This window comes from Epinephelus fuscoguttatus, linkage group LG14 (assembly GCF_011397635.1).
Source record: "Epinephelus fuscoguttatus linkage group LG14, E.fuscoguttatus.final_Chr_v1".
Taxonomy (NCBI): Eukaryota; Metazoa; Chordata; class Actinopteri; order Perciformes; family Serranidae; genus Epinephelus; species Epinephelus fuscoguttatus.
The window spans coordinates 6,969,350-6,993,526 of NC_064765.1; the positions used below are offsets into that span (position 1 = coordinate 6,969,350).

Genomic DNA, 24,177 nt, shown 5'->3' on the forward strand with positions numbered 1-24,177 from the left:
GTCAGAGCTGAGGAGTCTCTAACGCAGCTGTCAGTCATGTCACTAGGCAGCGCTGATTAAATATGAATCAAGATTATGTTACTGCATTGCCCATTTCTCACCTCAAATGTTTTCAGAAACATATTTTACTGTTTAGCTGTAAAGTAGTATCAAGCACTGCCCACCTGCTGGACTTAGCTTCTCATTTTATAGCTAAACAGTACACTAAAGCCCCTTTCCCCACTGGACAAAAAAACCATTAACACCCACTAACATCAGGCTTTTGTATTTAATGCAAAAGCTTATAATTTGCATTAATTCCCAAGACATACAGGTATTTATCAACTCCAGCTCTGATTGGCTCAGATGGGCAGTAATGGAAATACAATACAACACGCTAATTTTAGCCCCTTTGATGGTGTAACGCAATGTCATGCGGCACAAAATACTATCTGTCTCTGTCCAAATGCTCAAAAATTGTTCAAAACTGTGTAAAATTGAGCTGTGTGCATGGCTCTGGTCTACGGGCAATGGCAAGGAAGTCCATCACCTGTTTTTAAAGGGTGTTCCCACACTGAAGAAACCAACAAACGCGCCCTAATTTTGGTGGAAAAAAGGGTAGAAAATGTTTCTGAAAACATCTGAGGTGAGAAATAGGCAATGCAGTAACAGAATCGTGATTCATTTTTGATCAGTGCTGCCTAGTTTGACAGTTTGACCACAGTTCATGAGCAGTGATTGACATGATTGACAGCTGTGTTAGAGACTCCTTGCCTCTGATTGGTAAGGCCCTTAGGAGTGCTACAAGGCAATAGAGTAGGCAGAGGAATATTTTTCCACATATTATCAGTCTCATTTAGTGCTGTGTGAATACAGAGACAATTTCAGCAGATATGACAAAAAGTTATTCTTCAAACAACTGACCAACTACAGCTTTTAAATCTCCTTCGGGTCTGGCCCCGAGCTACAGAGCAAAAATGTTGACCCTTTATGAGGCAGATACAGCCTTCGATCCTCAGGTGGGGCTCTTCCAGCTGCTCCACAGTCGAGGCTTGAATCTAAAGGTGACTGTGCTTTAACCATCAGCGTCCCTCGGCTTCAGAACAACCTGCCTGAGGAGATAAGGCTCACAGAGTCAGCTCATCACTTCTTAAAACCCATCTTTATAGGGTTCCTGTTATGTAATGTCATCTTTTTCTTTTCTTTTCTTTTCTTTTCTTTTCTCTGTATCACTTTTGTTGCTTTTAATTTTGTTTAATTTTCATATTTATTAATATTGCAATTTGGGTGTCTGCATCTTATCTTAACTTTACTCTAAACTTTTGTCTTGCTTTTATTTAGCTTTCTGTACTTCCCTCTCAGTATCCTGCTTTTACTTTGTCTGTCAACCTCAGTCGCTAGAAGAAAATGTTGGCATGGTACATTTCTGCAAACCACAAACATGTTACATTTGCACGTTTCATATGTATCATATCAACATATCTAACGTGGCGTGGTATATGAGCTGACTTTATAATCAGGAGATGAAGGGGATGGTGGATCACCTAGGGAAGACACCTGCCAAGCTGCAGACCACCATTCGGAACCAACAAACATTCTGTGATTTCGCGAGTCATTGCTGTGTTTCCAGCAGCTTTTCATTTAGAGGACATAAACTGGAGCTGTTGGAAAAGAAAAGTTTTGTATTGCTTTATTTGTTTACTTACTCACCTGAACGCTGCAAATCTTCACAGCGACCTGCTCCACAGTGTTATCGTCTCCAGGTGCTCCACTCAGCGCTGATCTGACGTCACTCTGCAGCGTCTGCAGCCGCTGGGAGAAAGACGCAGCCAGCTGGGCGTAGACCTCCCACATCTGCAGGATGCTGCGACTCCTCTGGAGCTGCTGGTCCAAGGCTGCGGACACCTCAGTCCAGCTGGAGGATTGATTGATTGAGGAGTGTGACAGTGTGTTGTTTGTGTGTGTGTGTGTGTGTGTGTGTGTGTGTGTGTGTGTGTGTGGTTGCATGCAATCTGTCTCACCTGTCTCTCTGTCTGTCCAGCTGCTCTGTGAGGAGGGCGGCAGCAGCAGGACTGATGATGTCTTTGAGGGAGGAGGCGGTTTGACTCAGTTCGTCCCACTCTGCCTCTGAAGCTCCTGTCTCCTCACGAAGAAGCTGCTTCGACACAACAAACACCAGTCAGTCATCACAGGTACAATATCAACAAGATCTGAATATGAGTTATGTTCTTACTGACACTGGAGCCAGAAACTTGTTGTCCATACTCCAGAACAAGCTGGTTTGAATATGAGGTGCACCGATCCTACCTGCAGCTTCTCATGGCGATCTCTGTGTGCCTGCAGGGAGAGCCGAGGGCCGCTGTGATACTCAAGAGTCTGAGATGTCCTCACTGTTTTCAGCAGCATCTGATTCAGTCGCTTCTCCACGCAGCCCCACAGCTGCTGGGCTCCAATCAGCCTCTCTTTCACTGCGTCGTACTGTTAAAGAACAGACAGGATGATCCAATAATTAGGGCTGAAACTAACGGTTATTTTCTTCGTTGATTAATCTGTCAAATATTTTCTATCAGTGTTTTTCAAAGCCAAAGATGATGTCTTCATGTGTCTTGTTTTGTCCACAAGCCAAATATATTTAGCCTACTGTCACAGAGGATTGAAGACGGCAGAATATATTCACGTTTTACGTTTTAATTTGACAGTTGATACCAAACAAAAATGATTCAAATTAAAGCTGGCAGATGAGACCTCACACATTCCCTGGCTGGGACGACACTGAATTGAAAACTAGGGATGTCCCGCTCCAACATTCAGATCGGTATCAGCCGCTGATATTAGCAAAAAATGTGCATCAGCATCGGATCGGACTGCATGGAAAAATGCCGATCCAAGAACTCCGATCCAGTTTTTCACGGACTCCGCTCCAGGTTTTCTGGCCAGCCCAGTGCTCCACGATTCAAGCAGTCCATTCCAGTGATACGCTCCAACACTTACTATCAATCCACCAGGCCAGCATGCAGACGGCAGACACACACGGAGGGAAGGGTAGGAAGATCGGATCGGATCGGTAACGGCCAAAACTCAAGGCTGTAATATCGGTATCGGATCGGAAGTGAAAAAGCTGGATCGGGACATCCCTATTGAAAACCAAAGCTAGTTTTTGTGTTTGTTTTTTCCAGTAAAGGACGCTGCTGGCGGTAACTGGGCAAGACAAAAGTTATACAGCTAGAAGTATCGGTCATAAACTAAAATCACATGTTACTTGTTTCTTTTACGGCCACAAAACATTTCACTTCCACATTTTCCCTCAGTGTCTGCTACCTGTTGTGTGAGAGCAGCACAGGCCTGGATGGATTTATCTGTCTGAGAGATGAAATCACAGCTGCTGTTTCCAGCTTCACCATCAACTTTATTTCTCAGCTCCTGAAGAGCTGCAGACTTCTGCCTGATCGTCTCCTCTAGACCCTGAAACAGACAAAACAAGGAGCTGAAACCCTCTCAAAGGCAGTATGACTCTTTGTGACTGACATATTAAACCTGAAATGTCAGATGTGGTTCAGGTGTTGGGATTGTTTGTACAGATGTCAGAGGACAGACGTGACCTCTGACCTGGCAGGTGTTGATGCTCCTTTGCAGCTCCGTGTGGCTGCTGGGTGTCTGAGCTGAGTCCATCCAGCAGTTCTGATCTGTGATCCAGCTGTTGATGTGCTGCAGTCGGGCCTCCCGCTCCGCTCTGCTCCTCAGCTCCTGCTCCGCCTCCTTGATCTGAACACAAACAACAACAGCAGGTCAGACATGTTTCCTCTAACAGGGAGTCCTAACAGTGCTATGGATGAAATCATAACTGCTGCTGAGCTTGCATGCCAAGAAATCTATCACCATAAAAACTGAACATACTCCTGATGAAGACTATTTGATGTAGCTGAAAGCTCCAGATAAAGCTAGTAAGTCAACATTGATTTGGAATAGTTTGGTCACATGTTGATGTTTGTATCTGACCTGAGAGTTGAGCATCTCCTGCAAACTGAGCCACTGATGGTTGAGACGACCCTGCTCCTCTGCAAACTGCTTGTGTTCGTAGCGCCTCCTCTGGCCCACCTCAGTACTGCATGTCTCTAACGGCTGGCTCACGTAGTCCAGTGTGGCCTGATGGGCCGACATCTCTGCCTGACACTCCTGAGACAAAGAGACAGAGAGAGTCAGTCAAACCAGATACAAGATACCAGATGCAAGTACACAGACTCCTATCAGGACCTAAATGAATGCACTTAAATACTCCCACTGGCGGCTGAAAACATTTAAGTACTCAGGCAGAACGCTTGTAGCTGTCCATCATTAAGTCCTTTCCTACCTTGCAGTATTTCAGGAGCTGACTCAGATCAGTGTTAGTGGACGAGGTTTGGTTGATTCTGCTGCGATGCTCCTCCAGCAGGATCTCAGCAGCTTCCAGCCAGGCCTGCAGCTCCAGCAGCGCCCCCTGCTGGGTCGACGTCTCCATCCATCGCTGAGGAGAAGAAAAAGATGTCAGTCTTTATTGACACGGCCAAAATACTACAAACTTTTCTGCTCCCACAAACACAAGTGGTGACTCTGCAGTGTTTCAGTTCTCCGTTCTCCATTAACTTTAAAGTAAAAACTTTTTGTACTCTAAAAAAGCCAGAAAAAATTCAGCTAATCCAGGATCTTGCTGCCCCTGTTGGAAAGTAGTTCCAGTCTGACAGTGTCTCCGTTAGGTTTCAGGGTCCTCAGAAACAACTTCCTTTACTGGGCTCTTTTGATGATGTGGGAGGTGTTCAGACTCCAGGTCAGGTCCTCAGCTATGTGCACCCACAGGAACTTAAAGCCTGCGACCCTCACTGCCTCTTCCCCGTTAACGTACAGTCAGCTGTGATGAGTTTTGTTTTAGTGTTTGTTTCTGAGAGACCTGTGTGATGCATTTATCTGAAATAAGCTTAAAAACTTTATCTCTAAAAAGTTTATCTCTTGAAATTAAAGGCAGGAGCGGACAAAAACTGAAGTGAGGAGAAGAAACTAACAAGAACAGCAGGAGGAAGAGACGAGAGGGATTAAAGAAGAATAGGAGAGAGCTGAGAGGAGAGGAGGTTGGGAAGATGGGGCAGAAAGGCTGAGGAAGAGGAGAGCATGGAAGAAGAAAATTGGAAGAGGCAGGGAAGCAGAATTAAAGAAAGAAGGATCCAGACAGACAGATGGAGGGGGGGGAGAATGGTTTCACACCAATAAGGGCGAGAAGAGTCCTCAGGATGGCTTTGTGGTGCGCGGTGGGGATGTTTAAAACTAATTGGTGACAGGAAGAATGCAGCGTGGTTTTTGAATATGTTCCGTGCACATGGGCAAGAAGAAGCAAATTTAGGATCAAATTTGTTCAAATAAGTTCTAAGTTACAAACTGTAACTTAGAACGATAGAAGTTAAAATCAGCGAAGGGTTAAGACCTTTGATGGTGTTTGATACCTGTGTTTAAAAACAACGAATAGGTTTTACGACGATCGGATGGACGCTTATTCATTTATGACCACACTTGTGCTCGACCATGCTCTTCTTCGGCCGTGACCCTGCATTGGTCAAAAACATTTTGCGCACATTTCAGAAGCTTGGTTAAAATATCCACTGACTTTGGTGATGTTTGGACAAACTGTCATTAATTTATGGCCAAATTTGCACCAGGATGGTGCACATGTTTGGATGTGGTGGCGCCCCCTACTGAGCATTTTCAAAATAGTTTAACACACGTGGTTCAACATTGTTATGAAACATATCCTGTGAGTTTTGTAACGTCTGGACAAACAATTTTTGATTTATAGTGTGATTTGTATTGAGCCACGCCCTTTATATGTTTTATTTTATTTTATTTTTAGAGAAGGCTAATGAAAAAGTCTATGGAATTTTAAAGAGAGCCGGCCAACCTGAGCATACAGGATACAGTGATGAGTTAGAGGCTTACGCGTCCAAAGTTTATTGGTTAAAAGCTTCAAAACGAAAAGATTAAAACAAACTTGATGCATGAATTTCAATAAGCTTGGTCCAGAAATGATCCACAGAAAATAAGGCAGAAATTGGACCTACGGTTTAAGAGGAGACGTCAAATATGTGTCTTCAGAAATTCAAAAAGGCAGAATATCTAGTCAGGTGGACTTTAATGTTCCTTGAGGCAAATTTGAAGAGTGCGTATGTAACAAGCTCTGTGCATATTAACTTTATGGAAGTCACAAACTACTAGTGAATCTCCTCACCTTATGCAGAGCTTGTTGCAGGACAGGAACATCAGCCAGCAGACTGGACCAGTCCAGCTCTATCTGTCTGAGGTGGGATTCAGTAGAGCAGAGATTTGGGTCTGAAGTCTGAGAGAGTGAAGTGTCTTTGTCCTCTGGGAATCTTTCTGAGTCTCTGTCTTCCTTCCTCAGCTGGAGCAGCTGGGTTCCAGCACCGATTACAGCCACCTTCAGGTCAGATTTGGCCTCAAGCTCTTTGGTCAAAGTCTAAAATAGAACAGGTTTGTTACTGTGTTTTGCACGACTGGGTAGTCTGTGGGGTCACTGCCAAAATATCTGATATTTTCAACTTACTTTTCAGCTTATAAACACTCTGACTTTTTGCAATTATAGGAGGTCCAGTGTCCAGTGTGTAGGAGGTTCTGACTACACACTGGTTGAGAGATCGACTATCATCAAAATGGTCGATCTCTCAACCGCTGTGTAGTCAGACCCTCCTTTTAATCCTATTTCATTTTCCGACTTCAGGAATCAGAAGGCCAAGACTGTGCTCAAGTCTTTATCATTACAATATATAAGGTATTTTAAAATGTATGAAATGTTAAGGAGCTCTTTTCTCAGTGGAGTTTGTTATGTATAATGAGTGAGGTTTTTGGGTGCCTCTCCAACTGCTGCTCACCACAAACTGGAGGTATTGGTCGCGCCTCTGTTTGATGTCCACCTCCTCCTCAGCTGAGACAGAGAGCTGACTGCATCTGTCTATCAGCTCTCTGGCCCCGCCCATCCAGTCAGCCAGTACAGCAGAGTCACGGAAAAACCTGTTTATTAGTGGAAAATAGTAAATGTTTGATTAACGAATCCATCGCAATACTGAGTTGTCTGAATATGTTTTATTTAAAGTTTACTGTATTAAAATTCTCATTTAAATTGTACTGCATATATAGATTGGGGGATTAATGTCAACATTTCAATGAAAATCAAAAAATACAAGTCAAAACTAAGCCTTATGAAAAATATTTGAAACAATTAATACTCCTTACAGATTTCTTTAGTCGAAACAGAGGACAAGTGTTTCTCATCTCTCACCTGCTCCTCAGCTTCCTCTTCCTCTCTACATCTGTGCGTTTGTGCTCCATCTTCTTGTGCAGAGCTCTCCAGCGGGTCTTCAGCTCTCTGGTGGACACACCCACTCCTCTGCATCCCGCCGTTTGCAGCCAGAGCCCCGCCTCCAACATCCGACTGAACCGCGCCTTGTTCCCCTCCAGAACCCCACGCAGCTCCTGTCACGAAGACAAAAGTTTATAAGCACTAAACACTTATTTGATTACTCAGTTAAAGAGTTAGTCGAGAGGATCACTATAACTTTCATGTTTTCGTGTGTTTGGCACATAGACTGTATAAAATAACGGAGATAGCCACAATTAACTGAATTTAAAGGTCAACCAGAGGCGACAAGCTTAGCTTAGCATAAAGACAAGAAGCAGGGAAAAACAGGTAGCCTGACTCCGTCCAAAGTTTGAAAATACACTGCCTAGCACCTGTAAGCTCTCAAATTAGCACACTGTATCGCTGTGCAGCCAAAACTGATGTAAAACTGAGTAAAGTTGAGCCTGGTGTTGTAAAACTGAGTGTAACACACTGAGTCTGAAATGTCTCCCTCCCTCACTGCCCCCTTCCCCACATCTTTCACTACATACACTCTTTGTTGACCGCTGAACATGCTGCAGTGCCTACTGTAGTCCATCTCAGGCGAATAAGAGACACATTTCCAATCCCACAGCAGAGCAAAAGGGAATATGAACCATAATGCTTTGTAGATGGAGGTCTCCGCTCGGCTAATAACTCACATCAAAGCACAGGGAACATCATGTACCCCTGAAGAAAACAACCCATTTGCTTGTATTTAATTGAGCCAATTAGGTTTTGAGTGCAATGCACGAGGCGCAGCATGGAGAGCGCCCAACAGTCTCCAAATGAGCGGAATGGAACATTGACCAAATGCGCTCGGTCCTCTGGTCGCCTGCTTGTTGGTAAATCACAATTATCCTCCAACAGAAAGAACATAAGTATTAATCAAAATTACCTGGTAGACAGAGAGCTTCTCCGATATCTGCTCCTCACAATCAACCCCCTCGTGCGTCTTGGGAAATGAAGTCTCAATGGCTGTCAGCAGGGATCCTGACCAGGCGCTGTCCTCCTCCCACTGTGACCACATCTGAGACAGATGGAGAAATGACGGCAGTCAGAAGAGACGTCTCTGTTTATTCAGTTTAACTCTGAGATTGTTAATGATTCTTCTGATTCTAATACTAAAACATTATATTAACTTCACCTGCTGCATTATTAGAATTTACCCATGTCATTATGTGCATGTGTCTGTTTGCAAAATATCTGAAAAATATATGGAATTGGGTGAACAGATTACTCTTGGCTGATAAATCAGTGGTTATCTCTGGTATTTCTGACACTAAATATTTTACTTTGAAAATGAGGGCTGTATTTTGCATCAAACATGTACCTGTGGGAAAAATCCATTATTAAGATCAAGTCTACAGTAGGGCTGCCCCCTAATGGTCGACCAACCAAGATTTCATTGGTCGCTTAGTCGCAGAAAGAAAACAAAAACAAACAAAAAACTAACAAACATGAAACTCTATTAGGAACTGCACCTTGTCAAAATAAATCAAAACCTATATGACTGGACCATGTGGGAATTTAATTTGAAAGGACAGACACAGGAAGTGTCCACGCTCAGCATTCAGACAGGAGTCAGGTTAATTTCCAGGGCTGGTACCTGCAGTTATTCCACAGGCTAGTTAATAACATGTCGGGCAGGAAATCCAAAGTGTGGGATCATTTTGAGAAGGTGAAGGACGAACCCAAGGTGATATGTAAACTCATCTTCATTGGTCGACTACAAACATGACGTATCATCTGAAACATGGAAGTAGCTACATGCCCATTAGCCCACAGCGTCATTAACAGGTGGCTCGCTCAGTGTGTGACGTGCACTTGGAGATAAAATATAGGCCTATATTAATGAAGGTTCATTAGTACGGTTGTTCTGTCTCCAGCAGGACATTATTTTTTCTTTAGTTCAGTTATCTCCTCTTGCTGTCAGTAGTTTGTATTATTGTAGTGTGTGCCTTTAAGTATCTGATCTTTGCACCATGTGACTCAGTAAGGCAGTTCATAACAAACAGGGCAGCCACAGGACTGCACATGCTGTTTCAATCTGCTGCAATCTCAGACGTCTCATGCCTTTGGTAGCATTCTCGGTATGTCAAATGAAAGTTTTGGTGATTGTGCTTGTTTTTTCAGTTTCACCCTTTTTCTCCGTCAATAAACTGACATTCGAAGATTTCAGTCTCCAGTACTTGATGGAGGAAGGTGTTTAGCTGCTTGTCAGTTTGCACAGGGTTACGTCCATGTGGGACAAGACAACGGTTTTGTATTTCTCTGTAATGTAGCACAGTGTTAACAATGTTACTGATACTATTCTTTCTCACACCTTCAACTCAAACCACCAAAATATATCATTTAATCATTACATTCATACCGTAAATATGCAGGAGACTAGTTGACTAATGTACCTAAATGATGACTATTGGTCGACTAGGAAAATTCTTAGTCGGGGGCAGCCCTTGTCTACAGCCATGCTAGTCTCGCTCACCAGGTCTGGCTGGGCCGACTGTCACTTTGAGATTGGAGAAAAAACGCCCCGGCTGCTTGTACTTCTTTCAACCAATCACAATCGTTCTGGGCGGTGCCACAGCAACGGTGCGCTTGCAAAAATACTGCCGGGGGGGAAACAGGTTTTGGTGTAACACGCCCACAAAAATATCGCCTACAGGATGCGAACCATGGCAGAAAAATGGCTACATCCCCGCAAGATCAAACACCGCAAAAGCCATGCTAGCAGCCTTATGAGATGATGCTTAGCAAGCAGCAGCCTCTGCGGCTGAAAAATGAAACCAACATGGAAGTGCCACAAACTGCAGTTCCTCTAATGGCCACTTGAGGTTGGCTTCAAATGTGATTCAATCCCCACAGACCCCCATGTTAAAATGATTTTAAAGCAGAAATATACATGTTTAATTCCTACATACAAAGTTTTGGTCTCTACAACTAATTTCTATATTCACGACAGCTGTATGGGAGGTGAATTTTTATATAACTCACCTGTTTACATTTCATGCATGAGGGCAGGACAGCTTTGAGTGACAGCCTGTGCCAAGGTGTTTAAGGCATGAATGTCACGTTATTCAGCCTCGTTGTTCTGTATAAAAGGTATGATCCCAGAGTGGGAATGGAAAACAGAGTTGTCTCGCCTTGAAGCCGACAGCGCAGGGAGTAACAGCACCAAATCAACATCAATGTAAAAAAATGTGAGCCACCAGTACCAGACATGGTCTGATGGAGGTACCGGAAAATTTCAAAAGCAGCCAGCAGCAGTTAGCAGTTGATTCACAGAGTAAGAATAGCAACTGAAAATGTCTGCAAATAGAGATAGCAATCAGTCTCAGGAGCTCCGTCCCCTTCCAACAGAGGACAAGATCAACCGCCATATAACAGGGACAGTAAATGATTGTTAATGCCATGTTGTGCCTTTGTGTTTGTTTAGAGAGCCCTGCCCAATGCGTTTATGTCATACTAAAGGCCGATGATGTCTCCTTCGCTTCCAGAATGCCAGCATGCTATCTAAAATCATACTCTGGGGTGACATTATGCGGGCATTATTTGGTTCTGTATTAAACAGCACAGGTGGCATACTGGATGGAATTCATTATAACCCCATCATGGGATCTCTGTGTCAAAGGGGCTTATGAGTCAGATCCACCCCTGACACCTCCACAGCTCCCCTCTCTCATCCAAATATGGTCACTTCTGGCTCCAAATATCCAAGATGGCGACGGTCTAAATGCTGAACTCAAGGCTTCAAAATGGGAGTCCACAAACCAATTGCTGTCTATGATGCTGATGCTTTCATTCTTACTTACTCCTCAAATAAATAAGCTGCGTTCCATCCACTACCTGTAATGTTTCCTGCATCCTGGCCCCTTTCTCCAGTCCATGCTGCTGCAGTTGGGTCACTTGCTCCTGCAGGCCCATCACTACACCCTCCCACCTCTGGAGGGTGCTCTCAGGGACTCTCTGGGTCAGATACTGCAGGATCTTAAAATGATGCCCCAGGAACTGGAAGAACTTCTGAAAACAGAAATGGATGTTTCATTTAAAGACTGTATTCTTAAGCTTTTACTTTTAGAAACTGAAACTGTGTTTTCTTTGTATCCCACAGACTGACCGTGTGACTGCTGAGCTGCTGCTGGAGCTGAGCTCTGCTGTGGAGCTCTGTGTCAGGCTGCTGCGCCAGGCGCTCAGAGCCCAGAGCAAGCAGCTGCTCCAGGCTGTGGACCAGCCGCTCATACTGCTGCTGCAGCTCCACACTGTTCTTCAGTTCCTCACAGAGGGAGCGAACACCACCCAGAGCACCGGCCAGCTCCCCCTGCACACAGAACAGAAACAGAACTTCAAGATTTAGACATGCTTGTGGCAACTGGATGATCGCTTATTTAGTTTTATCTTTAGGGAGTACATTTCCACACAGCAGACTGAGATTTAACATACACTAGCTACAGTATCGTACCTGCAGCTGTGAGGCCTGGTGGATGAAAGATGCAGGCAGGTTGTGTCGGTCAGCCTCCTCCAGCAGGGAGCTCACCTGCTCCACCTGCTGCTGCAGAGACTCCTGCATCTGAACCACAGCCTGGAAGATAACACACATTTACACTGTGTCCAATACAAACTTCATGACAAGCAGTCGGACCTGTTGAATCACTTATCTGCACACGCCTACGCCTCTGGCTAACCCTCAAGTTGTTTAGTTATTTACATCTCACCGTGCCAGCATCACAAACAGCCTGCTGCGTGAAGGTAAATCCTTCTCTACCACAGTGTCGGTGACACAAAGATAACACATACTGGTACATGGTCTACAGTGGGGTGTTACCAATTCAGTATGTGCTGTGACTCACAGTGTTTTACTTACAGCAGTGACATTCATTTTGACACCTCTTATTTTTTTACAAAACCTTTGCTTACTCATATCTCTGACCTTTTCGTGCCATACACACCAGGACACACGTTGAGGTCCTCGGGCAGCAGAGGTCTTATGTCTGTTCCAGAGGCCCGGCTGAAAACTAAAGGGGACAGAGTGTTTGCTGTCAGGGCTCCGAGGCTCTGGAACAGTCTGCCCGAGGAAATCAGGTCGGCCGAGTTAGTGATTTCTTTTAAGTCCCTTCTTAAAACAAACTTTCATCGAAGAGCCTTTCCTGATTTTACTTGAGTTTTAAGTGTTTTTTATTTCCTCCTATTTAAGGGTCATTGTGATTGATAATAAGATAAATTCTTCAACACTGTGATACCAAAAACTGCGCTATTTTCTAAGACGTAAAAATCTCATGCCATTGCAACCCTATCTGTAAGCAATAATCACAATGGTTGCTGATCGATTTTCTGTCAATAGCCTAATCTCTGCAGCTCTTAAACCATCAAACATTCACTCAGAATCACTCAGATTATGAGCAGCATGTTAAAGTTAAATATCTCTATGGAAACAGTACCTGTAGTTGTTTGTTAAGGCCCAGGCTTCCATCGAATTCATGAGTTATTTGGTGAACCGTCGCCTGGTTAGAAGTGAAGGCTGCATGCAACTCATTTAGTTGTATCTGTTGGTTAAACACACACACACTGTGTCTGTAAACTGTGGCATGCAAACATCAGGGGTTTTATTTTCAATAACAGGAAAAGATTATTTCTGTTTTAAGACTCCATTTAAAAGTTTATAATAATACATGTGATATAAATATATTAGATAAGGTAAGTGTGGGACTCGTTACATAGAGGAGGTGAGTATAATTATCATGAAGGACAGTAGGACAGCTGACACAGGTTATAAACATAGATACAGTCAACATTAAAATAAGATTAAATATGAGCTTATTCAAATATCCCACGGTGCATCAGTGTGTTCTTGTTTTCACTTGTGTATTTAATTAAAGTTAGTGATGATATCTGACCTGTTGCTTTGCCGTCTCCTCCTGCAGGTGTGTGAGCTGCTTCTCTCTGCTGCTCAGCGCAGCCTGGACCACAGGAAGCACTCGACACAGGTCATCCACACACTGCTGACCACACTGTGACCCCAGGACGCGGCTGACCTTTGACCCCTGAGAGGACAGCTCGCTGCCGAGGGTAGTCAGCTCTGCCGAGAGACTCTGTAAAGGAATCAGAGGAAGGCCTGTTTAGAGAGAATCTGCACCAGAGTTCGTTTCGACCACCTCTTCAAGAACTTCTCGGTCCGGTTGTTTTGGTGCACACCTGAGTGTGATTGCTGTGTTCACACCTGCCCAAATGAACCGCAGTTAAGGGGCAAATGAACTTGAATTCGATTGAACCGAACCAAACAGGGCAGGTGTGAAAGCACCCTTAGTCCAGACCACAGCAGTGCATCGCCTCACCCAAGACCAATGCCAAAATAACTGAACCCTGCTGAGTGTTTGCTGTGGTTAGTCCGACCTGCAGCTGCAGCAGCTTCAGCTGTGTGTCTTCTTCATGCGTCGTCCGAGCAGGTGACTGCAGCAGGTTGTTGATAGAGGACAGAGACAGGGACGCTCCGTGTAGCACATGAAACAAACCCTCGTCCAGCGTCTGATGGGCGCCGTCAGCAGCTGAGGCCTGGGGTCAGACAGGTTAGTCAAGCTGTTAAAGACTTACAGACGACAAAACTTTAAATGATGCAAGTATTTAATCAATCAGGTGGGAATATGTTGTTGCTTTTTCTGACTGTTGTCATGATGCATTTTATCTCAGATCGTATACAGAACATGAATCTAGAGGAAGAGGAGGAAGAAGAGAAGCTGGTATCCTCCTAAAGGGTGTTGCTTGAGGAGGCACGACACGCATCACTCTCAATGATTTTCTTTCGTGTTTGTTGTTTCCCGCTCTTCATCTTGTTAAGTGTGATGTCAAAATGTGTGTCCTGTGGTGGGCTAAGAAAAAAAAAAATGTCGGGGAATCCATCTTTCATTTCCAGCTCACAAAATTTCAAACAAAGATAAATGTGGTTTGAAATCTGATCTACAAAGACTCAGTTGTTTTTTACGCCCTAATACAAACAGCACTATTCTTCTTAAATGTGTCAGTGTTTATTAGAGTTTCTGGGCTCTCTTGTGGAATCTGAAGTTTCTTTTTTCATCTGTACTTTTCATCACTTACAGTATGGGACCTTATAAGAGAAATATAAGTTAGGAGGAGCTGGAGACCGGACCACTGATCTCACGATTAGTGGACAACCTGCTCTACCTTCTGAGCCACGGCCGCTAAAGTTTACATCAACCCAGTCCTCCTCTGATTTTGATTTAATGTATCTAGTTCCTGAAATGTTGAGGCAGAGGGTACGTGCTGTGGCTCTGGTTGAGGGTGAGAGGCTGCCAGTAAATAGTTTGTTGGGCACAGATAAACAGAGATCTGTGTGGGTACATGAGACCCTAAAAAAGACGGTGGATCACGGGAGTACCACCAGTTGGTTCAGGAGCTTCTCCTCCATGATGCCTGTTTCCAGGCATATACCAACGGGCCGTATAGCTCTGGGTATCCAGCAACCACTACCACCAGTTTCTCCTCCATTGTTTACCAACTGTAAACTTGTTGTCGTGACCACCACAGAAGGCCTGCCTCTCAATTCATCCGAATAAAGAGATGACATGGGGCACTTTTCTGCTCTGAGTTGAAGTCTTTTCAGTTTGAGGAGTTCAGAGTGCTCCGGCAAAAATGCCAGGCGTCTAGAGTGCAGAAATGTGAGGCGCATTGCAACGCACAAACCACAAGCAAAAACCTCCAATCTCATTAAAAAAGTTACAAAAAGCTGCCTCCAGCTGCTAAAACGCTTTCTGTGTGACCGGGACCTAACTGTGCAGAGGGAAGCATGCATCTACTGCTAGCTCACCTAGCACCAGTGAGCTAGCTAAATGTACAGCTCAGCTGAGGGAACCTTTAGTTACAGTCACTCAGTACGTTTACATGCACAGCTTAATCGAGCTATACTCAAAATTCGATTTTGGCGTCTAATCGGACTTCTGTCCTTGTCCCAGTTTACATGCAACTGAGAAAATTGAATTACTGACGGGAATGTGTCCTCCTCCTCAACACTAGGTGGCGATATGCGTCGTTTCAGCGGGTTAATACGGCCTCCTTTCCGGTTGACCTATTTCGCCACTTAATAATAAACAACTGGAGTCAGGCAGCAGACTGGCATTTTCGAACAACAGCAAGATGGATAATCGTACAGCTTTGTTCATCTCGTACGTAATGTACGCGTTACTGATTGTGCAGATAAGGTGCATGCTATCCCTCGTGGTCATGGTGATTTCGAGAGGCAGACAAGAACGCTGTATGCTGTTGGAGGGCTACAACAATAGCATGTCTTGTCTATTCCGGGGTCATATGCCAGCGCGGGGGGTGTGGAGCACGCGCACATGCATTGTCTAGTTTAACTCCGATTACGGCGTATACATGCCGGAGAAAATCGAATTCCAATCGCATTATCTGGGTGTCTTAATCGAAGGAGTAACGCGTTTACATGCACTTCAGTTGTCCAGTTAAAGTCGGATTAAGGCAATAATTCGTTTTTTTTCAAGTGTCATGTAAATGTACTGACTGTCCAGTTGGAGTCACATCCCATCATACGTCTTCTCTGATAAACAGCCGTGATAACTTCCCTGTACCTGACTCTGAGGCTCTGTCGCTGTGTGTCCCAGCTCTCTCAGATGGCTGATGTGGGTTTGGAGCTCTTTCAGGGTTTGTGTGCCAATCATGCGTCCTGCTGTTCCATCACCGCGCCTCGTAGATGAGTCTGTCACCTTCAGAGAGAGAGAGAGACAGAGAGAGTCATAGACCAGGAGACGGGGAGAAAAACATCAGAAGCTGGAGACGCCCACGACTCTTATCAAGCCCCGCAGGAGTCCCCATAACACCACCGAGACAACAAAGTGCCTTCGGCTCAAAGAAGGTGATAATCAAGCACGGCGAGAACACCGATTTTCCTTTTCTCTTTTGTATTTGAAAAGTGATAATCAAGCACTTCATGATGAAGACCGTACCTCAGAGGGAGGAAGCAGCCAGCTCTCCTCCAGAGCCAGCAGCCGACTGTGAAGGCCATCCCACCTCCTCTGAGCACAGTCCTCCTCCACATTGGCCACAGCAGGAGGCGACCTGCAGGGGAGGACAAGGCTGGGAACTAAGATTTCATTTTACTTCATCACCTTTCTGTCTCTTTCTTTCCTTCCTACTTTCATTAAGGAGCCTTTCATTGGTGGTAGGCTAGTTTGAATCTGATGTCTTTTTCTCTCTCAATCCTCAAATTAATTTCAAATCTAATATAGTGTGTTATCTGTATGTTATAGTATGGTTTGTATTATTTTTCTCATTCTACTGCAGCTGTGGTCTGTCCTGCTGTGTTAAAGATGCTGATACTTATTTCTTGAAAATTCAGGGAAAACAAGTTGATTTGTGCTAAATTGAAATTGAATTTGACAATATTTTTAATTTATTTTAAGTGGTAATAGACACATTGTTTGCTCTAACTTCTCACTGTAAAGTAAACATTGATAGTGACACAATCAGCATTTTGATTTGCTCCAAATGAGTCTTGTTTTTACAATGGAAATCTGCCACCAGGTACGATCTTCAGAGAAAATGAACGCTTGATTTACGGCACAAAGAAAGTGCATCAACCACCAAAACAGGAAGAAGACGGAACTTTTGTTTTCCCTGATAGCGAAAAAAACAAAGTAACTGTGAAAAAAAGCAGCGTGTCCTGTGTTGTTGGTAGTTGCTCGGTTCTGGTTTCCCTTTCCCACTTTAAATAAAGGCACAACATGACTTGTTAAAATGAAAAAGTATTATTGTGTAGGGAAACTGGAAAGAAGAGACATTCAAGCTAAAATAAAACATAAAATATAGCCCATACACTCTGTAATATAAATACTTAGAATATATATAATACTAGTCCATACCCATTGAGTGCACAGTTTCACATGGTGTGTGTTTGGGATACAGGTCATAGGAAATTGCAGATTAAATAGTCAACTGAACCCATTAAGAAGAGCAATGTATTCAGACAGAGTTTTTGTGGATTTGATAGTATGATTGCAGCCACAGCGATCTATCGCATTTTAGCCATTTTTAAGCATTTTTCTGTTGTTATAGCGCCACCCAGTTGCCAATTAGAGTTAAATTTCTCCAGTCACCTTGAGGCGTCCTGTTCTACATATCTACCAAGTTTAGTAAAAATCCATATGGCGGTTAGGCCTAGATAAGAAATGAGCTCTCTAGCTCCCCCATTTTGTTTGATGGGGTCAATAATGGAGGGGTCCCCTCAGATTATGTGTGGTCATGTGCCTACAAAGTTGCGTGGTGATGGGTGAAACCCTTGAGATGTTATACACCTTTATGTGATGAGCCACGCCCTCCGCAATATTCATTGCCTTATAGAAGCTCAGTTTTAGTAAGTTTTCCAACTTTTGCCAAGAGGGAACTTTAGATATTGGTCCCTAGATTATGTTCACCCAGTTTCATGCAGATCGCTCAAACTTCCTAGGAAGAGATCCATTTGAAGTGTTTTTCAAAAAATTCAAAATGGCGGAAAAGTGTGCAAAGTTTCATGTCTCTACGACATACGGGGCATGAGATATGCCCATTCAAAGTTTGCAATTTCAATCGGTCAAACATGGAACAGACACACAGACAGTTTTTGTCATTATATAGTAAGATATATTACAGTGTAATGGTTGTTACCATGGTGACACCTGGCTGTGGTCCTCTGGTTCTTGACTGTTGAGTCGAGCTCTGCTGCCCTGCCTGGCGATGGCCTGAGTCAGTCCTCTCTGCTCAGTCAGCTCCTGCTCCAGCTCCTGCACAACAAGCAACAACAGGGTGAACAGTTAAAGGTTCAGTGTGGCAGATTTAGGGTGATTTAATAGCATCTAGTGTTGGGGACTGCAGACTGCAACCAGTTGAAACTCTTCCCAGTAAGAATTTCTTTAGGCTACCCGTCACTGAACTGCTGCTTGCTACACATGGCCGACACAAAGTGTAAATGTCTCTATGTAGAGCCAGTGTTTGGTTTGTCTGATCTGGGCTAAAATGTTGCATCAATGGGACCCTTCACCTCAGCAGTCAGTCGAGTTCAATACCTTCTGCTGCTGCAGGCTGCTCTGTCTGAGCAGTTTGTTTCTGGGTGAGGAGAAGATCTCCTGAACACTGCTGCTGCGCTTCAACCTCGTCTCCGGGCGGCGCTCTGGCAGAGGTACAGACTTCTGAGGAGAAACAGGTGAAAAACAAACAATGAGGGAAAGATCATTGTAGTAGCTCTCAGCATTATCTAGTTCATGAAGATATGTTATTTTGGAGACTGAGGAAGTAAAAAAATACTTCTCATCAGTTTAAAAATATCTGATCACAATCACAATCTGTTGTGATTTGGACTAAATTCACCAAACATGAGGACTTCAAACTTGACTTGGACAAAACTGCTCTAAGACTTGACCTTCGCAAAATCTAGCCTGACTTGACTCTGACTTGAGACTTGAAAAAACAATAAACAATAAGACATTACTAACTCAGCGACAGTTGGGCCTCGGTCTCAGTAAACACAGCAGACATGGACCTTTAATATTCAGCACTCAGACTTTAAAGACTTTCATTCTGACTTTCAAATTGCTAATTAAGACTTGTGACTCGGCCTGCAGGTGTGAAACCAAACAAACCTGCTTTCAGTGCTTGTGAGCCTGTAATGCTTTATTTTCAAAGGTGTTATTAATAATTATCAGAGAGTGACTTTGCCACATGTGCACCAGCTGCTCCGCTGTCAGAAACAAAAACACCTCAACATCCTTTTAAACCTGTAACCTACACGAAAATGTCAAATGAGAAAGGAAACGTCCAGAGGAATGATGTTGATGATTCATATGTAAGATTACCAAATAAATAAATTAATTTTTGTTTTTCAGTCCTTGAAACCTGGGCACACTGGCTTGGTTTCCTCAGAGTTAAAGCTGAGTAAAGTAAAGAGCTGTTCAGCATAAGTTACCACGGTGATTTATCCCGGTGAAAAGAGAACCAGGTTTGTAGAACTGAAAACCCAGAGTTAACCCTGACGTTACCTCGCTAACTCCAAATCCTGCTTGGTAGTACAGACCTCTGGACAAACTTTCAAAGCTTTTCCATGACTTTTAAAGAACTTATGTCAATATATTTTTTCTTCTTGCCCCATTTGCCTGGCATTTTTCAAACAAATTATATTCAAATTCCACTTAAACATAATTTCAGATAGCTGCCACACCTGAAAGGAGAGAGGGAACGCGAGGAGAAAATGGAGATATGATGGTCGACACGCATTTCAGCTACGTTACATCAACAGCTACAGAAAATAAATTTGGCTACTTGGGAAGTTATCCAGAGGAGATTAGTCACAATGTTATACACACAATATTCCATGACTTTTCCGGGTTTTCCATAACCCCTGTATCTAGCCGTACAAACTGCATGTACCTGTTCCTGCAGCTCCTTGTGTGCAATGAGTCTCTCCTCGTCCTGTCTGTCCTGCAGCAGCTGTTGGAAGGAGACCAGGTTGGCCTTCAGGAGCTCCAGTTTAGACGAGAGCAGCTCAGCCGCCTCCTGCTGGGACCCCACAGCTCCCAGTTCATCCTGCTGCTGCTGCTGCTGGTGGTCAACTGCCTGGCTGTGCACTGACAGGCCGGCAACGCTCTGCTCGATCTCCAGGAACATCTCCTGCACATGAACACACACACTGGTGTCAGATCATTCATTCTTTTAATATCCATGTCAGAGAGAGACTTTAATTTTGTCTGTGTGACATTGACAGTCTCTGATCTGAGGTCAGGTGTAAATACTGCAGCACAAAGGTTCATGTATCATTTTGTAAGCTGGATCTGGGTCATGAATGAAGCGTCTCGGTGAACGAGCTGCTTCAGTCAATCTGAATAGGAGACAAGATCTCATCAGCTGCTGTTTGTTTTCCCACAATGCTTCATTCAAACGTGACGTGTGACGGAGGGACGTGTTTAACCTCTGAAACTTTAATGGAGGCTCCAGTTACACTGTGTGGGTCAGCAGGGAGTGACTCCTGGGAGGGAAGACCTGCCAGAGCTTTGAATGAAGACACAATAATGAAGCCTGTGAGGGCATGACTCTATTGACTGAGAACTATTACACCACAGAGTGGACAACAACCAACCGTCAAACATCCATAACAAACTAAAGTCTGTCACCAAGATTTTACTCGTTTTGTACTGTACAGGTACCTCAAAGGTTTTGATGATCTTGTACTCTGCATGAGTATTTCCACTTCTTATCAGAGGCAAATATTCTATGTTTCACTTCACCATATTTATCTGATAGCTGCAGTTACTTTGCAAATTCAAATTTTACATTCAACACGAGATAAGCTCATAAAATACGGATTTTAGCAACATGCTGACAACATAAAGGCTTCACTATAGAAGCCCATTTCTACCAATGTGTTGGGAAAAAAAAAAAAAAAAAACAGCACCCGGTGTCACAGCAGGCCAGCAGCTGCGCCGGGTCTATCCAGTGTAACAGCAGCAACAGAAAGTTTGCCAACCCAGCTTGGAGTTGGGTGGCTGTCTGGTCCCCTAGAGCTGGGGTTTGGGCTTGCTGGATCTCCTGGGCTTGCTGAAGATCCTATAAGTCATTATAATGAAAAACTCTTTTGAAGTAATGACATGGTTTGTCATTATGATGAGAAAGTTGGCTGTTATAATGACTCACAGGATATTTTTTTGTTCACAACATTGGCTGAAATGGGCTTCCGTACTTAATCATGGGAGAAAATTTACCAAATATTTGCAGTGTATGTCCAATTTTATGTCTTTTTAAATTAATTTTTAGACCCTAAAAACTTGTCTCCTTCTGATTTCTTGGATGATCCTTATGGAAGCAACAGAAACATAAAAACACTCTAAATTCTTATTATCAATTGCAAAAAAGTCATTCCCTCTTTTAACTAAATACAGACGTACAAAAGTTTGTGAATACGTAAGCGATGAAAATAAGAGTTTTTACATGTCATCTCTGTTAAGGTGATATCATTTGTCTCTTTTTGAGCTTAGAAAATTCTCATATATCTTATATGGAATATGGAAGCCCGTAGCGACTTTATTAAAATGGTAATGTAAACCTGAAAATGAAACCGCAATTCCACAATAACACTATAACTTTCAACGTGTCATATTTGAGTAAAAATAAAAAATGCAGTAATCCAAATTTCATTTTCACATATTTCTGTGGGTGTTCCATGACGATTAAAATCAAAAGGGAAAACCCGTGTGACATTTAATCTTCAGAGTTGTACTCTCTGTACAGTGGACAATATTCAAATGTTAAGTCAAATTTAAAAATGCAATATTAACAATATATCTGATTTCCATTTATGCAAACAATGATCAAGTCAAAATGAAAATAAAAATGCATTCGACATTTAGGGCCTGTTTATACGGTTCTGTATATTTCTGAAAACGGGTATTTATCTTTGCGTTTGCACCTATCATTTACACATAACTGGCGTTTTCCTTGACGAAAACGGAGATTTTCAAAAACGGCTTCCAAAGTTAAAGTTTTTAACAATATTGGTCTCTATGGAAACGTGGACAGGAGAGACGGAGATTTTGGAAAACGATGACGTTGCAACCCAGTTCACGCATGCCCATTAGGCGCCTGGGAACCACAACAACAATGGCGGATATATGCCGGGTTGCTTACATTGTGTTCACACTTTTGGGGTTACTTAGGAGCTTACAAATGAACTTAGCACTGCTGCATCAACATTACCGCTACATCGGCACACATAGACGTCTGCTGTGCCCAATATTAGTAAGTGCATAGCAGCTAACTATGCTACATGGGGTTAAAATGTAGTTTATCATTGTTCATATCACGAGCGCCAAGAGGAAAACAAATCACTGTGCATGCGCAGAACGTTCTTCTATGGTGTTTGACATATGACGTATTGCCACCTACTGGCCTGGCATGCTGATTGCAGCAAAAAGCTGCTGTTTTTGTGTTTTCATGTAAACAGGGATATCGTTTTCACAACTGATCGTGCAAACCCAGAATTTTTTTATACGGGATAAATAACAATCCGTTTTTATTTGTATCGGTATCCGTGTAAACAAGGCCTTAATATTCAAAAATTTCAACTGCTGTAAAGGAGAAGATATTGAATCCAGTTTGAATATTAAAATGCAGTGTAAGAAATGTAACCTAATTTTCCATTTGTGCATGGAGAGGAGTCTGGAAAATCAAAAGGTTTGGCACAGATGGGATGCACATTTATCATTTATATCATGTAAATATATCCTTTAGATTGTTTATATGAGGTTATCAGTGTGTTTTCTTGCCAGATTCGCTCACAGCTCGCAGAGAAAATGGACCAGACATCGAAACTATTGCTGCAGATCACCACTTTCATTTTAATATGGTCATTCAACACCTATAACGAGTACTGTATGTTATAATGAAAACTGGATTACCGCGTAAAATTTTAATATTTATTTATATGTGTGTGGAAAATTATAACGCTATTGTGGAATTACATTTTCACTTTCAAGTTCACACAATCATTTTAACAAAGTCCCCTATCCTCGTCCCTATCAGGAATTTGGCTCATGAAAAGTTCCCTTTTTCACAGGACAGCAACAATATGACTAAAACACTGTGTTAAAATATTTAATATATATTGATTATAAAAGGTAGTTCATTATTTTAAAAGTAACTTTGGTGGCTTCTGCTGTGACGTCTGCAGCCTGTTTGTTTGGTTGTCAGGATGACCTGGCAGAGTTTAAATCTACAACACTTGATTAGTTGGTTTCTGAGACCCACACCACACCCTCAATGCAAATACCAGCAGCTGGCATCTAGTGTTTGTTAAACTCTGAACTCTACAAGTCATTTGTTTTCTTGGCCGACGGCTGCAACGTCCGGGGAAGTGGAACTAGAAATGTTTAACTAGCACATCACTGTACAACAATACATTACTGTCTGATTAAAGCTGCTTTGGGTTGATGTTTAATGAGGCAACTGTTGTTTCACTTTCTCCAGCAGTCCTGGTTTCAATGGACAGACAATGCTTTTTACAAGCTGACGTAAAGCAAACTTCAAAGGTAATAAAATCAGAGCAGGTGACAGTTGATGAACCCTACTGTCTGGATCAGAAACAGAAATACGTTACTGATCCCCAAGGAAACTGTGGAATTCCACGGTGAAAAACAAACCAGAACTCTCTCTAAGAGCAGGTTTAAGAAGGGCACAGGTTAATAAGTGACTAGTTTAAATAATGTTTGAAAAAAATGTTTTCAACTGCTTATCGAAAGCCAGGTCGCAGGGGCAGCAGGCCAAGCAAAGCACCCCAGACGTCCCTCTACCCAGCAAAGCTTTCCAGCTCCTCCTGGGGGACCCCGAGGTGTTCCCAGGCCAGATGAGATATATAATCCCTCCAGTGTGTTCTGGGTCTGCCCCAGGGCCTCCTACCAGTGGGACGTGCCCGGTACACTCGGCGCCCAGGAGGATCCGGATCAGTAGGGCTGCCACGATTAGTCGACTAATCGATGACTAATCGACTATTAAAATAATCGGTGACTATTTTAGTAGTTGACTAATCGGTTTGAGTCATTTTTCTTAGAAAAGTACTATAAAAGTACCCCAAAATACTCTTATTGCAGCTTCTTACGTTCAGATATTGGCAGCTTTACACACTCTCCCGTGACAGTGAACTAAAACCCTTTGGCGTGAGTATGAAACAAGACATTAGATGACATAATTTTGGGGTTTGGGCGAGACAGACCGACATTTTTCAACATTTTAACACATTTTTTGAT

At 43.1% G+C, this 24,177-nt stretch overlaps 1 protein-coding gene across 1 annotated transcript in view; it reads right to left on the reverse strand.

The window, feature by feature from the left end:
- The window catches only part of syne2b (spectrin repeat containing, nuclear envelope 2b), a 235,832-nt gene that overhangs the window by 52,962 nt on the left and 158,693 nt on the right, over positions 1-24,177 (reverse strand). The window contains 23 exon segments of the mRNA XM_049596570.1: positions 1,690-1,894; positions 2,001-2,134; positions 2,287-2,457; positions 3,298-3,441; positions 3,586-3,741; positions 3,976-4,152; positions 4,328-4,480; positions 6,227-6,472; positions 6,885-7,023; positions 7,292-7,485; positions 8,289-8,420; positions 11,240-11,413; positions 11,511-11,711; positions 11,853-11,972; positions 12,829-12,933; positions 13,285-13,479; positions 13,781-13,944; positions 13,947-13,973; positions 15,993-16,122; positions 16,363-16,474; positions 18,059-18,174; positions 18,457-18,579; positions 19,814-20,053. Coding sequence (XP_049452527.1) covers positions 1,690-1,894; positions 2,001-2,134; positions 2,287-2,457; positions 3,298-3,441; positions 3,586-3,741; positions 3,976-4,152; positions 4,328-4,480; positions 6,227-6,472; positions 6,885-7,023; positions 7,292-7,485; positions 8,289-8,420; positions 11,240-11,413; positions 11,511-11,711; positions 11,853-11,972; positions 12,829-12,933; positions 13,285-13,479; positions 13,781-13,944; positions 13,947-13,973; positions 15,993-16,122; positions 16,363-16,474; positions 18,059-18,174; positions 18,457-18,579; positions 19,814-20,053 — 3,558 coding nt within the window.